Source organism: Fistularia commersonii, chromosome 18, assembly GCF_037954325.1.
Source record: "Fistularia commersonii isolate RoL2024-O1a breed Wild chromosome 18, RoL_Fcom_v1.0, whole genome shotgun sequence".
Lineage (NCBI taxonomy): Eukaryota > Metazoa > Chordata > Actinopteri > Syngnathiformes > Fistulariidae > Fistularia > Fistularia commersonii.
This window is the reverse complement of record NC_141301.1, coordinates 560,001-575,000: the sequence shown is the minus strand read 5'-3', so window position 1 is coordinate 575,000 and position 15,000 is coordinate 560,001. Positions and strand designations below refer to the sequence as shown.

The 15,000-nt window shown below is 55.0% G+C and overlaps 2 protein-coding genes across 3 annotated transcripts in view; both read right to left on the bottom strand.

Annotated features, from left to right (window-relative positions):
* The window catches only part of gdpd4a (glycerophosphodiester phosphodiesterase domain containing 4a), a 12,524-nt gene extending 6,479 nt beyond the window's left edge, over positions 1 to 6,045 (bottom strand). For both annotated transcript variants that reach the window (XM_086165050.1, XM_086165051.1), the window contains exons 1-8: positions 5,869 to 6,045; positions 3,693 to 3,785; positions 3,342 to 3,447; positions 3,021 to 3,124; positions 2,495 to 2,588; positions 1,095 to 1,154; positions 913 to 1,011; positions 449 to 542 (exon numbers count right to left, since the gene is read on the bottom strand). In XM_086165050.1, the coding sequence (XP_086021176.1) occupies positions 449 to 542; positions 913 to 1,011; positions 1,095 to 1,154; positions 2,495 to 2,509 (268 nt within the window). In that variant the 5' untranslated portion in view covers positions 2,510 to 2,588; positions 3,021 to 3,124; positions 3,342 to 3,447; positions 3,693 to 3,785; positions 5,869 to 6,045. The remainder of the gene's footprint in view (positions 1 to 448; positions 543 to 912; positions 1,012 to 1,094; positions 1,155 to 2,494; positions 2,589 to 3,020; positions 3,125 to 3,341; positions 3,448 to 3,692; positions 3,786 to 5,868) is intronic.
* A 736-nt stretch (positions 6,046 to 6,781) lies between these two features.
* Positions 6,782 to 15,000, bottom strand: part of pak1 (p21 protein (Cdc42/Rac)-activated kinase 1) — a 17,789-nt gene continuing 9,570 nt past the window's right edge. The window contains 12 exon segments of the mRNA XM_086165049.1: positions 6,782 to 8,454; positions 9,569 to 9,706; positions 10,520 to 10,716; positions 10,796 to 10,895; positions 10,974 to 11,091; positions 11,685 to 11,797; positions 11,955 to 12,003; positions 12,178 to 12,241; positions 12,731 to 12,971; positions 13,497 to 13,610; positions 14,453 to 14,490; positions 14,592 to 14,739. Of these exon segments, the coding sequence (XP_086021175.1) occupies positions 8,368 to 8,454; positions 9,569 to 9,706; positions 10,520 to 10,716; positions 10,796 to 10,895; positions 10,974 to 11,091; positions 11,685 to 11,797; positions 11,955 to 12,003; positions 12,178 to 12,241; positions 12,731 to 12,971; positions 13,497 to 13,610; positions 14,453 to 14,490; positions 14,592 to 14,739 (1,407 nt within the window). The 3' untranslated portion in view covers positions 6,782 to 8,367.

The following is a 15,000-nucleotide window of genomic DNA, read 5'->3' as shown; positions in this document are numbered from 1 at the left end:
GAACCTCCTCCGTCGCCGCTGCTGTGTTCAAGGGTTCCGGGATATTTGAACTCCCATGTTTTGAGGCCCTTGAGAGCTTCAAGGTCCTGACCTTCCTGGAAGAACTTGTCGCCATGGTAACAGTAGAGCTCACTCAGTGGACGAGTCTCTCCTGAAAGTTCTCCTGGCCCTGGAGCTCCCATCACCAGTCCCTCTAGTCTACCTGCTCTGCTCCTACATGCATGTGGTTCCTCTGGAGAACATCTCGGACCCGAGGTCCTTTCAGAGACGTGGCCTCCTGCCTGTTCATCTTCAGCCCACAGAATCGCCTGCTCGCATGGACCGACCGGCTCAGTCTGGAACGTTCCTCAGAGGTGTGTGTCCTGCGTTGTGTTTTACAAAGCCCTCTCTTGGCCTGGCCTCCTTCTCCTCATGATGGACTTGGACGTCCCGCCGTTCATCTGCTCACCTCTCTTGTTCATGCGAAAGAAGTGCAGCGCCGTCGGCCACGACAGGACCACCATCAGCAGCGCCGCCGCCAGGTGGAGGAACGGCGCCGTCACCTGGACGGGCCAGAAGAAACAACAAACCTAAGAAAGTCTCGTGATATGCGGACGATGTGATGATCTACTATTTCCAGCCAGAGGTGGACAAGAAGTATCCATGGGATCTAGACCCCCCGTCCTGATGGTACAGTCTGAAGATCCTGCTGGAGGAGAACCAAACATCTGCCTGTTTCTCCAACTGAGCAGGAACAAGAACCGTGGTGTCTGGTCTCATTGAGGTTCTTGGGAGCTCCACAGGGCCAAGAACCCAACAGACCACCAAAGTCCTAAGCCTGTGTTTCAGTTTTTCTTTCGGTCTCCTAGCTTCCTCCACCGTGCTGCCCACCTGAAGGTCATTGAGAAGTTGGCTCTGGGTCTCCTGACTTACCTGCAAGGACAGGAGTAGCGTGGTCCACTCTTTGCTCCAGAGGTCAGAGAGGACGGCGGTCGCCGTGACGGAGCAGACCAACGCCACCAGGATACCTGCCTGACGGACAGGAAGCAGAGTCTCGGTACACCATCTGGACAAAGGTCCGTGACGCCTTCAGTGACCCTTCGCGAGGTTCGTACCTTGTGGCTCCAGTGGAGATACAACCTCTGACCCTCGGAGAGGAGACACACGGCCAGAACCTGGACATGGATGATGGTTACCATGAGTCTGGAGTTCAACTGAAGCTCAAAGTTCTAAGCGGACATGGAATTAAACCAGGAAGTGACTCTCAGCTTCAGATTACATCGTGAGAAGAAACAGAAGAGCCGCAGAAGAGCAGAAGGAGGGTGATCATTAAGGAACCCTCGGAGAACCGTAAACATCAGAAGGACATCGCAAGACTCCAAACGAGACAAAGCCATAGTCCAGTTATAAATCAATAGAGAATCTTCTCCTTTGGCTGCTCCCTTCAGGGGTCACCACAGCCAATCATCTCCTTCATCTAACCTTCTCCTCTCACACCAAATACCTTCCTGTCCTCCATCAATAATTCGTCTCTGGTCTTCCTCTGGACCTCCAGCCCGGCAGCTCCAACCTCGGCATCCTTCTACCCAGATCTCCACCATCCATCCTCTGTCCATGTCCAAACCATCTCAGCGTGACTTTATCTCCAGAACATCGACCATGTGCTGTCCTTCTGATGGACTCCTTCACGATCCTCTCTATCCTCCTCACTCCCAACGAGGAACCTCCACATCTTCATCTCTGCTGTCTCCAGCTCTGCCTCCTGTCTTCTTCTCAGTGTCTCCAAACCAGACTCCATGGCTGCTCTCACCTTTATCTTTTCTGCTTTTTCTTTCCTCTGGCTGATACTTCTGTTCTCCAGCCTTTCCAACCCACTTGCTTCTCCACCTTCTCCATTGCTCTGGTCCGGTGACCCTCTGTGCTTAAACTCTTCCACCTTCTTCATCTCCACTCCCTGTAGCCACAACATTCCTCTTGGGTTCCTCTTGTCCACAAACGTATTTTAACCTTCAATCCTTTCCAGGTCATACATCCACCTCTCTAGATGTTCCTCCACCTGCTCCCTCCTCTCACTACCCATCACAATATCATCTTGGTCCATGGAGGTTCCTGTCCAGCCTCATCTGTCAGCCTGTCCGTCACCATGGCGATCAAGAGGGGGCTCAGAGCTGCTCCCAGATGTAGTCTCACAAGATGCATACATGTCCTGCACCGCTCTGACATCCTTCTCCAGACCTCCTTGCACAACTACAGCTCCTTCATGGGCTCCCTGTCGGACGGTTCCTCTGGATCTTCGCAGATCAGAAGATGCTCCTCAGGCCTTCCCGCCCACAGAAACCTGAAAGGGTGGATTAGAAGTCCTTCTTCTCATTCTTGAAGATTTGATTGTGAAAGCTCTGACATCCAGCTGACCCTGGTCTTCAGCTCCCTGCTTTACGTAAGAGCTCCTGAGCTAATCCCCGTCCCCCCAGAGGCTTAGCGGCCCCACAAAGACCTCGTTGTTCCTGGATCCTACCAGCAGCAGGGCCATGTAGGTGAAGAGCACGGCGGCCAGAACCAGAAGGACCAGGGACCAGCGGAACCAGAACCCCAGAACCCCGAAGTTGAACCTGCAGAGGAAACAGCAGCTGGTTAGGACCTTCAGCTGGCCGGCGGACCCTCGCGGGATCCAGAACCTCCTGGACCTCCTCCGCCTGAGGAACCGCAGCAGTGAGGTTCTTCAGTGAGGTTCTTCAGACCCTGAGGGGGGCTGGTCCTCATGGGGTTCCTCATAACCTCCAGGAAAGCACCAACATACTGCTCTTCACACCTTCCTCCACACACACACACACACACACACACACACACACACACACACACACACACACACACACTTCCTGTGTCATCACACGTTTCGCCACGCGCACACACACACAAACACTCATACACACACTTCATCACATTGTTAGAAGGAGTTCTTGAAAACTGGGGAGAGCCCCTTCACCTAGCCTGTGTGTGTGTGTGTGTGTGTGTGTGTGTGTGTGTGTGTGTGTGTGTCGCACCAGTCAAAGTCGTCGTAGTCATTCTGAGCTTCACTCCAGAAATAGAGGAAGACAAAGCTCAGGAAGAAGGTGAGGATCAGGAGGCCGAAACTGCCGCATTCCACCTGCAACACACACACACACACACACACACACACACACACACACACACACACACACACACACACACACACACACAATAAGAAGTGCTGCAGGATTTCTAATCCCAATCTGAGAAAATAAAACATCTCCAAACTGGTTCAGTCATATGTATCTACAGGATCAACAGTGTGTGTGTGTGTGTGTGTGTGTGTGTGTGTGTGTGTGTGTGTGTGTGCGCACCTTGCTGCAGCAGCACTCTCCAGGCTGGGCCCGGGCCCTCTGGTACCGTCTCCATTGGCAACCGTAGAGTCCGGCGAGGCAGGAGACGAAGGGCTGGTGTTCATACCTGCAGGACCGACAGGTGAGTCCTACTGGCCCCGCCCCCTGCACGACTGGCCCCGCCCCCTGCACGACTGGCCCCGCCCCCTGGAGCTAGGTAAGCCTGGCTGGCCCCGCCCCCTCCATAACGGCTGGCCCCGCCCCCTGCACGGCTGACCCCAGTGTAGTTTTGATCTCTATCTTTTAGCGTATTCTTCCAAAATGAAGGTATTGTTTATTGATTACATGGATTATTGATAAGCGATCGGGTACCTTTGCAGCAGCTGCTGCCGGACCACCTTGAGCTTCCCCAGCTTGGGGCTGGAGACCACGGCTCATTCAGCCAGGGCAGCGCTCGATCTTCACCTGGACAAGGAGCAACCAACTATAGATCACATGACCTCCTTCATGGAACCAAGAACACACACACACATACACACACACACACACACACACACACACACACGAAAGCCGAGGTAACCATGGAAACCAAATGGAACGAAGACGATCATCTGACGCATTTCAGAGGAGCTGAAAACATGGACTCAGCCAGACCTTCTGGGTCACAGCCTGAGTCCTGATCCAGGTCTAGCGGTCTCCGGTCCTGATCCAGGTCTGGTGGTCTCCAGTCCTGATCCAGGTCTAGTGGTCTCCGGTCCTGATCCAGGTCCGGACCAGTGAGTCCAGGAGCAGTGATGTCGTCACAGCTGATGATCCAGCTGGACGACGACGCTGCGATGTTCTCCTGTGGAAGATCTGAGGTGTTCTGTGGACGTTCCTGCAGGGTTCCTCTGTCTCGAGGCCGCTCAGCTTCCCCTCGGGGCTCCACGCTCACTTCCTGTTGCACACGTCAACTTCCTGTTCACGGACGTCAGGCGAGTCGAGACCCGGTCATTCAGGTCGAGGGGGATCACTTTCACATCCTGGTCCAGACATGTTATTACATCATAATATCTGTCTTCTTCTTCTTCTTCTTCTCCTTCTTCCTCTTCTTCTCCTTCTCCTTCTTCTCCTCCTCCTGCAGAGCAGAGCCTCCAGACCATCAGGCTGATTCAGCCAGACGAGTCATTACGCCGCCGCCATGGCAACGGTGACATCACATATGTTCTTATCTTCGGAGCGAGGAAGATGAGGAGGACTTTACAGGAAGAAAGAAAGAGGGAGCAGAAGGAGGAGAGGATGGATGGATGGATGGAGGAGGACAGGATCTGGGTTCTATGGAAGGTCTGAAGGTCTGAAGACCATCAATGAACAGCTGGAGGAGAAGAAGGAGGAGGAGATAAAATCCTCAGAAAGAAAAAGTTAGACGTCCTGGAAGAGCTGACAGGATGGAGGGATGAGAAGGTCTCTTTCTTCTGTCCTCCAATCACCTTCTCTCTCCTGCAAAACCCCCAGGTCAAAGGTCACAGCGGGATAATCCCACACACACACACACACACACACACACACACACACACACTTCAATCCAGAGTTCAAACTCAGGGAATGGATGGATGGATGGATCAATGGTCCTGTTGGATCTCCAGGATCTTCAGATGTTCTTCACCCCAAACTTTCAGAAGGAGACCATCAGCTGATCGGCAGGTAATCAATCAGCCGATCATCTCTATTGATTGACCCGTCCGGTGATGCCGATCCGCGGCTTTTACTTTGAAATCCCGGATCGATAATCCGGTTCTCCGGTCAACATCCGGGTCCCGCTCGACCCGCGGATCAGCGGACCGGACCGGAAGGCTCGCGCCCACCGATCGATCATCGATCCCCGCCGCGGCTCCTACCGGAAGAGAAGACGCTCCGCCGCCGCCGCCGCCGCCGCCGCTGCTGCTGCAGTGTCTCGTGGCTGCGCCGCCCGGTACCGACGCGTGACGTCACGACACGTCACGTGACGCTGCTGCACGCGCTGCGGCGGGAGGAGACCGGAGAGACCTCCGTCCTTAAATCCTCTATCCTCGTTTCCTCTGTCCTTAACTCCTCGTTTCCTTGCTTCCTCTCGTCCTCCGTCCTTACCTCCTTCTATCCTCCCATCCTTACCTCCTTGCTTTCTACGTCCTTAACTCCTCTATCCTCGCCTCCTTGCTTCCTCTGTCCTTACCTCCTTACCTCCACCTTTCCAACCATTCTTACCTCCACGTTCCCTCCGTCCTTACCTCCTCCATCCTTAACTCCTCTATCCTTACCTCCTTCCCTCCTTCATTCCTTCCCTCCTTCTATCCTCACGTCCTCGTTTCCTCTGTCCTCCTCTCCTTGCCTCAGTTCCTTGCCTTCCTTCATTCCTTCCTTCTTGTAAAACATCATCGATCAGCATCATTTATCTGCATATCAGTTTGATCGGGTATTGATCGACTATCAGGTTTGCTTGGCGATCAATGCTAATGACAAGACTCTAGAGGACTAGTTAAGTTAGTTCAAGGTTAAAACCGTCCCAGGTGACAGAAGCTGATTGGCTCACCGGTTTGTCGATCGATGACTGAAGCTCCGCCTCCGAGGTCACATGACCTGCCCGTCTGTCCCGACAGGAAGCTGCTGCCTTTGACTTCCTGCGAGCAGATGGATCTTCTAAGCTGCGAAGAACCAGCTCCTGTGTGTGTGTGTGTGTGTGTGTGTGTGTGTGTCGAGCCTCCGCAGTGGAGGCTGTTATGTAAAAGTGAGCAATAAAAAAAGAGGGAACTCCTTTGTTTTACACACACACACACACACACACACACACACACACACACACACACACACACAATAACCAGGTGTCTCCAATCACTGGGTGCTGATCGATCAATCAATCGATCAATCAGTCAAGGATGAAGGAGCTTGTGGAGGCGGAGCGGAGATGTTTGTGTCAGCAGGACAGTTAGAGGTCATTGCCTGCAGCTGTGTCACCATGGCAACCGATGTGAGAAGGTTCACCAGGATGAAGAGGACGAGGAAGTTCAGGGCTGACGCCACGCGGATGTTATGTAACCATGTGTGTGTGTGTGTGTGTGTGTGTGTGTGTGTGTGTCTCACCCTCTGCCACCTCGGTCTCCTGGTGAGAACCTCCTGTCGTCTGAGCAGAACCTGAAGAACCTGCGGGCCGTCTGGGGTGTGTGTGTGTGTGTGTGTGCTGGGGGAGGTCACATGACCTGTGTGTGGGTTCGGCAGGAAGTGGGCGGAGCTTAAAGATCTACTGCGGAGTCCAGAAAGAACACCGACTCCCACTTATCAAACACGGCTGTGTGTGAGTGTGTGTGTGTGTGTGTGTGTGTGTGTGTGTGTGTGAGAGAGTGTGTCTGACGGTGTGTGTAGGTGTGGTTCTGAGTGGGTGTGTGACTGAATGAACTCAGATTAGCATTTAAGGTCAATCAATAAGTGATCAATCGGAGACGAGATTTAAAAACATGGTTACAGTTTCTGTTTATTTTTGTTCGTTGTTTCTGATCAAAAAGACTAAATGATAAATTTTCTCTGATAGAGCCGGACCGTACCAATGCACTACCCCGGGGGGACTGGACTGTACCAATGCACTGTCCCGGGGGGGACCGGACCATACCAATACAATCCCCTGGGGGGGACCGGACAGGAATGATCCACTCCCCTGAGGGGACTGGACCGTACCAATACACAGCCCCGGGGGGGGACTGGACCGTACCAAACCGGAGAAGCACCGAGACGTTGGATCCAGGTGTTGCCGGGGATCTACAGGATCACTTCCTGGATTTTCCACAAACAGGAAGTCCCCCCCCCCACACACACACACACACTTTGGTCTCGGCGCCTCGGAGAGAAACAAAAAGTCCCTGGACTGGAAGAAGAGGCTCGGGTTCCAGAGCCGGCAGAAGAGCCGTCCCATTGGAGGACAGACGATCCCCGGACAGGAAACGGCCACGGACAGATGACATCACACTTCCTGTTTCACCTGACCAATCGGGAGGCTCCTAGAGGAGATCCTGTCGTTTCCAGGATGATCTCCGACCGTCCGGAGGAAGAGTTTGACGGCCTCCAGACGGGACGCCGCGTCTCAGCCCTTCCTCCTCTGTTATTACTATGTTATTACCTTATTCCTATGTTATTACCATGTAATAGCCGGCCACGCTCGCCGTCCTCCATCCTGACTGCTTACACTCTAGACCAGATCATCTGACTGCCCCCGTTGTCCAGGTTCTCCTCACCCTCCTAACAGTTTTAAGGCCAGAGGAACATTGAAACTGACAAATTATAAAAAGAAAGACAAAAAAAATGACATAGAAAAAATAAAAATGGAGAATTGATGGAACCCTGCCCCCCCCGCAGAACCTTCCGGACAGGAAGTGTAAACACCTCGCCCAGGTCAGATGGTCCAACGTTCCTGCGGGTTCTCAGCATGACCAGAAGGTACCGGAGCAGAACCTCCACATGCAGGTTCTCCTCAGCAGCAGCAGCAGCAGGGGGCGGGGCCTGGAGGGGGCGGGGCCTGGAGGGGCGGGGCTTGGAAGGGGCGGGGCTAGACGCCATCATTGTTTAGGTCATGAGAGCCCATGTGTTTCTGCTGGGTGTCCACTAGGGGGCGCCACATAGGTGCAGGCGTTACCATGGAAACAAACACCTGGACACCCCCCCACTGCCAGATCCCTCCTGTCTTATTATTAATGTTTAATGGCCTCGCCTGGTCTGCTGCCACACACACACACACACACACACACACACACACACACACACACACACACACACACACACACACGCACACCGTTTGTTTTTTTTTTTAAAAAGACAGAAATGCATGTCTAGAAAACAAAAATAGTGATTTAAAAAAAAACAACTCCCATGAGTCTTTGGGGTCTGACTGTGGCAGCAGGTGAGGCAATGACATCACCCGATGACATCATTCGGCGAGTCCGAGGAGGAACCGACCTTCTGTCTCCCTGCGAGGAGGTGGGAGGGGTCAAAGGTCAGGGGTGAAGGAAAGGAGGAAAGGAGGAAGGGAAGGAGGGAGGAAGGGGAGTTAGCGATTGTTCTTGGCCGCCTCCTTCGCCGCCACGATGAGGGGCGTCAGACTGGACAGGGGCTTCGCCATCTTCAGGAACTGGTGCTGAGAGGAGGAGGCAAGGAGGGAGGAGACAAGGAGGGAGGAGGCAAGGAGGGAGGAGACAAGGAGGGAGGAGGCAAGGAGGGAGGAGGCAAGGAGGGAGTAGACAAGGAGGGAGGAGACAAGGAGGGAGGAGAAAAGGAGGGAGGAGAAAAGGAGGGAGGAGGCAAGGAGGGAGGAGACAAGGAGGGAGGAGACAAGGAGGGAGGAGGCAAGGAGGGAGGAGGCAAGGAGGGAGGAGGCAAGGAGGGAGGAGACAAGGAGGGAGGAGGCAAGGAGGGAGTAGACAAGGAGGGAGGAGACAAGGAGGGAGGAGACAAGGAGGGAGGAGAAAAGGAGGGAGGAGACAAGGAGGGAGGAGGCAAGGAGGGAGGAGACAAGGAGGGAGGAGGCAAGGAGGGAGGAGACAAGGAGGGAGGAGGCAAGGAGGGAGGAGGCAAGGAGGGAGGAGGCAAGGAGGGAGGAGACAAGGAGAGGAACAGAGGTTACTGGCGGTAAAAGAAGAGAAGATCATCTGGACTTTTATTTTGAAACAATTACTTTCATGTCCTTTCCTTCCTGTCACCTCTGACCTCCCCTCTGCAGCTCAACACACACTCTGTGTGTGTGTGTGTGTGTGTGTGTGAATGTGTCTATGTGTGTGTGTGTCTATGTCAGGGGTCGGCAACCCATGCGGCTCTTCCATCTTTACACTGCGGCTCTGAGTGTCTTGGGAAAATAAAAGATAAATGTTTAATTGAAGTGTATTTCATTTGTGTTAATTCCTTTTTTTAACTTTTAGCTCTAAGTCGGAAGATTATTGTGATTTTTAAATATTAAATAAAATTATATTATTTATTATTTTTCGCCGCTCAACATAACGTCACACTGGTGGAAGCCGGTCTACCTGCCAGAATCTATGTGTGTGTGTGTGTGTGTGTGTGTGTGTGTGTGTGTGTGAGTACAAATCAACCAAGAACATCCATATGTCATCTGAGGGGGCGGAGCCAATCCCAGCTGCCACTGAGGGGCGGAGCTTAGCCTGGAGGCTCAGCCGTCAATCATCCAACCGTCCCCTCTCCTTCTCACCTCCACCTGGAGGAACCTGGCTGGAGAAGACGGCGGCTCCACGAGGTACCTGCAGCAGCTCCTTGGCCGAGCCTCTCTTCTCCACGTCCATCTCCAGGCATCGGTTCAGGAAGTCCCTGAAGGTGGTGGAGAGCTTCTCAGGGTTCTGCAGCTCCGGCGTCCCGTTGGTGGCGATCAGATAAAGAGCCTGGGAGGAGGGAGGAGAACGTTAAGGCGCCGTCTCACCGACCATCTCCAGGACCTCCTTCCTCTGAGGAGCACGTACTGCGACAGTACTCCAGTGAAAGTACTGAGTAGTACTCGGCTGGCGGAGGCCTGCTCTCTGGGTCCTCCTGGTGGTGGAACCATGAATCGCACCATGCTGAAGCCCCTTGAAGATCTGATTCAAAGTACTTCAGAGTACTCTTTACATTACTTTCTACGAGTACTTTGCACCGCGGTGTGAAGGAGTACTGCAGTCAGAAATGTACTCCTGGTACTGCCTTTTTGTAGCAAGGTACTTCTACTTGCAATGGGGTACTAACCCATCAGCACTTGTGATGTGTGTGAACGAGAGGAACCCTGGAGGAGGGCTGGGGTTACAGGGAGTGGAGATGGAGAAGGGGGAGGTGTCTAAGTACCAATGGTGGATGGTCCAGAGTACTGGGGAGGGTGGAGAAGCAGAGAAGGAAAGGTGTAGAAGACTGAGGTGCAGCCATGAGGTTGACATGGTTTGGACGTGGACAGAGGAGGGACGGTGACGATCTGGGTAGAAGGGTGCTGAGGTTGGAGGAGGTCTAGAGGAAGCCCAGAGAGGAGGTTTGGGGATGGAGGGGAGGAGGAAGGAGGGTAGAGGGTGTGAGGGGAGAGGGTTGGAGGCAGATGATTGGCTGTGGCCTCTGAAGGTGGCAGCTCAAAGGCAGAGAAGAAGCATTTGGGCAATGCTTCAGAGTCGTAGAAGTACTTTTACTGGAGCGGCGCAGCTGTGGTCCAGCTTCAGGACACCTGATAGAAGACTCACCCTGAGGGGGTTCTCATTCAGGTACGGCGGCTCGCCCTCCACCATCTCGATGGCCATGATGCCCAGCGACCAGATGTCCACCTTGGGCCCGTAGGCCTTCCGGGTCACCACCTCCGGTGCCATCCAGTAGGGCGTGCCCACCATGGTGCTTCGCTTGCTCTGCTCCGGGGTGATCTGGGCGCAGAAGCCGAAGTCGGCTGCAGGACGAGAAGGTCGGTCAGCGGCGAGTTTCACACGTCCTGACTAGAAGAAGCCGACCAGGAGGGAGGAACTGACTGAGTTTGACGGAGCCGTCCATCCCCAGCAGGATGTTGTCGCTCTTGATGTCCCGATGGATCACCTGGTTGGAATGCAGGAACTCCAGGGCCTGGAGACACTGGACGGGCGGGAGAAGGTGTAGGTCGATACCATCTCCATCTCCACTTGCAGCCCAAACAGGTAACGGTCTCCTCACCTCTCGGCACACCGCCGCTATCTGGGCCTCGTCCATGCAGGTTTCTGTGACCACGTCGGTCAGAGAGCCTCCTGCCAGGTACTCCATCACCACCCACAGCTCGTCTCCAACCAGGTAACTATGGAAACGAGGAGATCTCGGTATGTTCCGGTCAACATCGGCAGAACTTCGTATCGTCCACTGGCTTAGCTAGACTTAGTTTCAAGGTCTGAGATCTTTCTACAGGGCGTAAGCGAGGAGAGCGAGGAGGACCTAGGAATCTGCTTGTGAGGGAACGAGGCCAAATGCCGAGACGGCCGGATCGGTTTCCATGGGAACGCAGCGCCCCCCCCCCCCCCCCTTTGAGACAAACTGGTTGCCCTGGAAACGGCCCCCGCCCCATTCCAAGGAGGTTGGCATGGCGATGGGACGCTGAGCGGCAAGACCCATTCAATGCTTTTATTTAGAAGATAAGAGAGATTGTCCTCCTGGGCATCTCCCTGGGACAGGAAGTCCACCTCCTGGAACAGGAAGCCGGGCCTCCTGGGACAGGGAGTCCACCTCATAGGACAGGAGGTCCACCTCCTGGAACAGGAAGTCCACCTCCTGGGACAGGGAGTCCACCTCAAGGGACAGGAAGTCCACTTCCTGGGACAGGAAGTCCACCTCTCTCTGTGACAGGAAGTCCACTCCAAGCACAAGGGCTGGCAGACCAATAGGACGGCGGCCCACCTGTCTAGGTAGTTGACAATGTTGGGGTTCTTGTTTTCCCTCATCACCAGGATCTCGTTGATGATCAGCTCCTTCTTGGGCTGCTGCTGCAGGTTCATCTGCTTGATGGCCACCTGGGGAGGGAAGGAGGAGCGGCTGAAGGTCCGAGCCCCGCCCACTCCGGGGAAACACGGCGGCCACGCGGGCGAGTCCAGGTGTGAGCGTCGCGTCCTCGTCACGACTCCTGAGGGCGGACGCCCTTCTTGTCGCCATGGTAACAAGGACACCTACCTCCTGCCCGGTCGCCACGTCGATGGCCGTGTACACCGTCCCCGAAGCCCTGGAACCAGACAGGAAGTCCAGGTTACTCGTGACCACCTCGAAATAAAGCCGTCCATCAGTATGAGATCTGAACATCTCCGCGGCTCAGAGATCTTCTCGGGGTTCTCCGAACCCCAGGAGTCTACGGGCGAGGAGCCTGGAAGGAACCTCCTCCGGGCGTTCCGTGACCCACCCCTGTCCGATCTTCTCGAAGCGGGTGTACTTCTTCTTGGGGTCCCCCACGCTCACGATGGTTCCTGAGGGGCCGAGAAGAAGGAGAACCCTGGTCAGAGCGGAGGAGGCGGAGGAGGTGGATCTTCTAGACCTACATCACGCTCATCAAGAGGCACTGCATGCTGAGGAAGACCAGGAGAGGGAGGACAGGGAAGAAGAAGAAGAGGAGGACATCTGGAGAGAAGGATCCAGAGAAGAAGAACGTCTGGACCGCGAGGAGGAAGAGGAGGACCGAGCGGGTGCGAGCGAGCGGAGAGAGGGGGCGGGGTCAGAGGGGGCGGGTCAGCCAATCAGAGGTGGTTTCCTGGTCTTACCAGCAGAGGGCGCCCTGAGCAGGTCTGGGCAGGCGGGAGGGGGCGGGGTTTAAGAAACACACCCGTCAATGCAAACGCACAGATCAATACTTCCAATCCAAAAACAGCTTCAACGCCAAAGACTCTTCCCGGGTTTTGATTGGCCGCTGCCGGACCGGCCGCTGACGGGATTGGTCAAAGAACAGGAAGTCGACTCACTCAGCTTCTCCAGGATCTCCTCATCCGTCATCTTCTTCTTCCTGCCTTTGTCCTGGGGGCGGGGCCCGGACGGCCCGGGGGCGGGGCTTGTGCCGGGGGGGCTGGCGGGGGCGCCGTCGGCGGGCGGCGCCGGAGCGGCGGCAACGGCGCCGCCTGCTGCCGCCGGCACGGAAATGGGCGAGGTGGCGGCATCTTTGGTGGGAGGAGCGGCGAGGGGCTCGATCACCGAGCGGGTGTAGATCTGGAATAAAACATATTGATCACAAATATATGATCCATCGGTAATCAATCACTGGACACACACACACACACACACACACACACACACACACACTCACACACACAAGACTCGACAAAAAGCTACTACTTCTAATCCCTGACAAGTTCCCAGGTCAAGTTGCATGTGTGTGTGTGTGTGTGTGTGTGTGTGTGTGTGTGTGTGTGTGTGCACGTGTGTGTGTGTGGGTTCCCGTCAAGGGCAATAAAACTTAGTCACCGTGGAAACGGTGCCATGGTAGCAGCCTATCAACCGTCTGACTGAGCAACAATGTGAGCCGAGAAAGAAGCTGTGTGTGTGCGTGTGTGTGTGTGTGTGTGTGTGTCTGTGTGTGTGTGTGTGTGTGTGTGTGTGTGTGTGTGTGTGTGTGTGTTTCCAGGCATACTGGTGAGCACAGATGGTGGTGCGGTTCACCAAAATATTCCCAAGGAGTGTGTGTGTGTGTGTGTGCGTGTATGTGTGTGTGTGTGTGTGTGTGTGTGTCCTTACAGACTTGGTGTGCTCCGGTCGCGGTGCGATCACCGGCGGCGGCTCGGCCTCGTCTTCGTCCTCGTCCTCGGATACGGTCGCTATGGCGGGCGTCTCCGACACGGCCTTGGCGCTCTGTGTGACATCGCAGCGTGAGAGGGGGCGTGGCCTGAGTGTCGTCATGGCGACGTGCACCAGCAGCGACACCAGCCCCATCATGGCCGCCGCGCATCCCGTCCGCCGCTTCACCTCCCTGGCCGTCTACCCGCAGGTCTTCCTGCTGGAAGACGCTCCCGCACACACACCTCCATCCTTCTTCCTCTCCTCCCTCCATCCCTCCATCCTTCATCCCTTCATCCTCCCTGACGACGGTTGCCGTCCCGCCGCAGGAGGCGGAGACGCCGACAGGAAAAGATGCTGATTCACTTTGCAGGGAGGGATGGAGGGGAGGAAGAAAGAGAGGGAGACGGCAGGGGAGGGAGAGGAAGACATCCAGAGGGACTGACTCCTCCTCCTCCATCCCTCCTCCATCCATCCTCCTCCTCCTCCATCCATCCTCCTCTCTCTCCTCCATCCATCCATCCATCCATCCTCCCCTCTCTCCATCCATCAGTCCATCCTCCTCCTCCTCTCTTCTCCATCCATCTATCCTCCTCTTTCCTCCATCCATCCTCCTCCTCCTCCTCCTCTCTCCTCCATCCATCCATCCATCCTCCTCCTCCTCTCTTCTCCATCCATCCTCCTCTCTCTCCTCCATCCCTCCTTCTTGTCAGGAGTTCTAGATCTTCTAGCAGGGGCTGCAGTTCCAGACTTCACCACCAGGGGGCGCCAAACCCCACAGTCAGACCATGACCTGGGCGGATGAAGCCCTGCTGCTCCCGCCTTCTGTCATGCTAAGGGCTGTCTGCGTCCCATGGTGACACACACACACACACACACACACACACACACACACACACACACACACACAGACTCACCGTCGTGCTGGAGGAGATGAAGACGTCAGCACTTTTATCTGCAGGAGAAACAAGAGATTAGAGGAGAATGTTTGTGTGTGTGTATGTGTGTGTGTGTGTGTGTGTGTGTGTGTGTGTGTGTGTGTGTGCGTGCGTGCACCTGTGAAGCTCATGTACTTCTGGCTGTTGGTGGTCTCCTTGGAATCGTAGAACTTGAGGACGTCGAGGACGGCCTGAGGGTTCTTCTTCTGCTCCAGCTTGGTGATGTTGGAGGTCTGGAGGAGGCGTGCCCACTGCTCCGGCATGCCCTGCACACACACACACACACACACACACACACGTGCACGCACACACACACACACAAACACACACACACTCAGTGACTGGGGCTTCAAATCATATTAAGCCTTCAAATATCTCCTGAAGGTTCTCAGAGAGGTTTCAAGACATGGACGTCTCAGGTGGTTTTCCTCAGGTTGTCCTGGACAGAAGGTCCTGCTCATGGAGGCTGAGATCATGGGATCGGGTGCTGACCTCCTGCCGACCTCCTGCTGACCTCCTGCTGACCT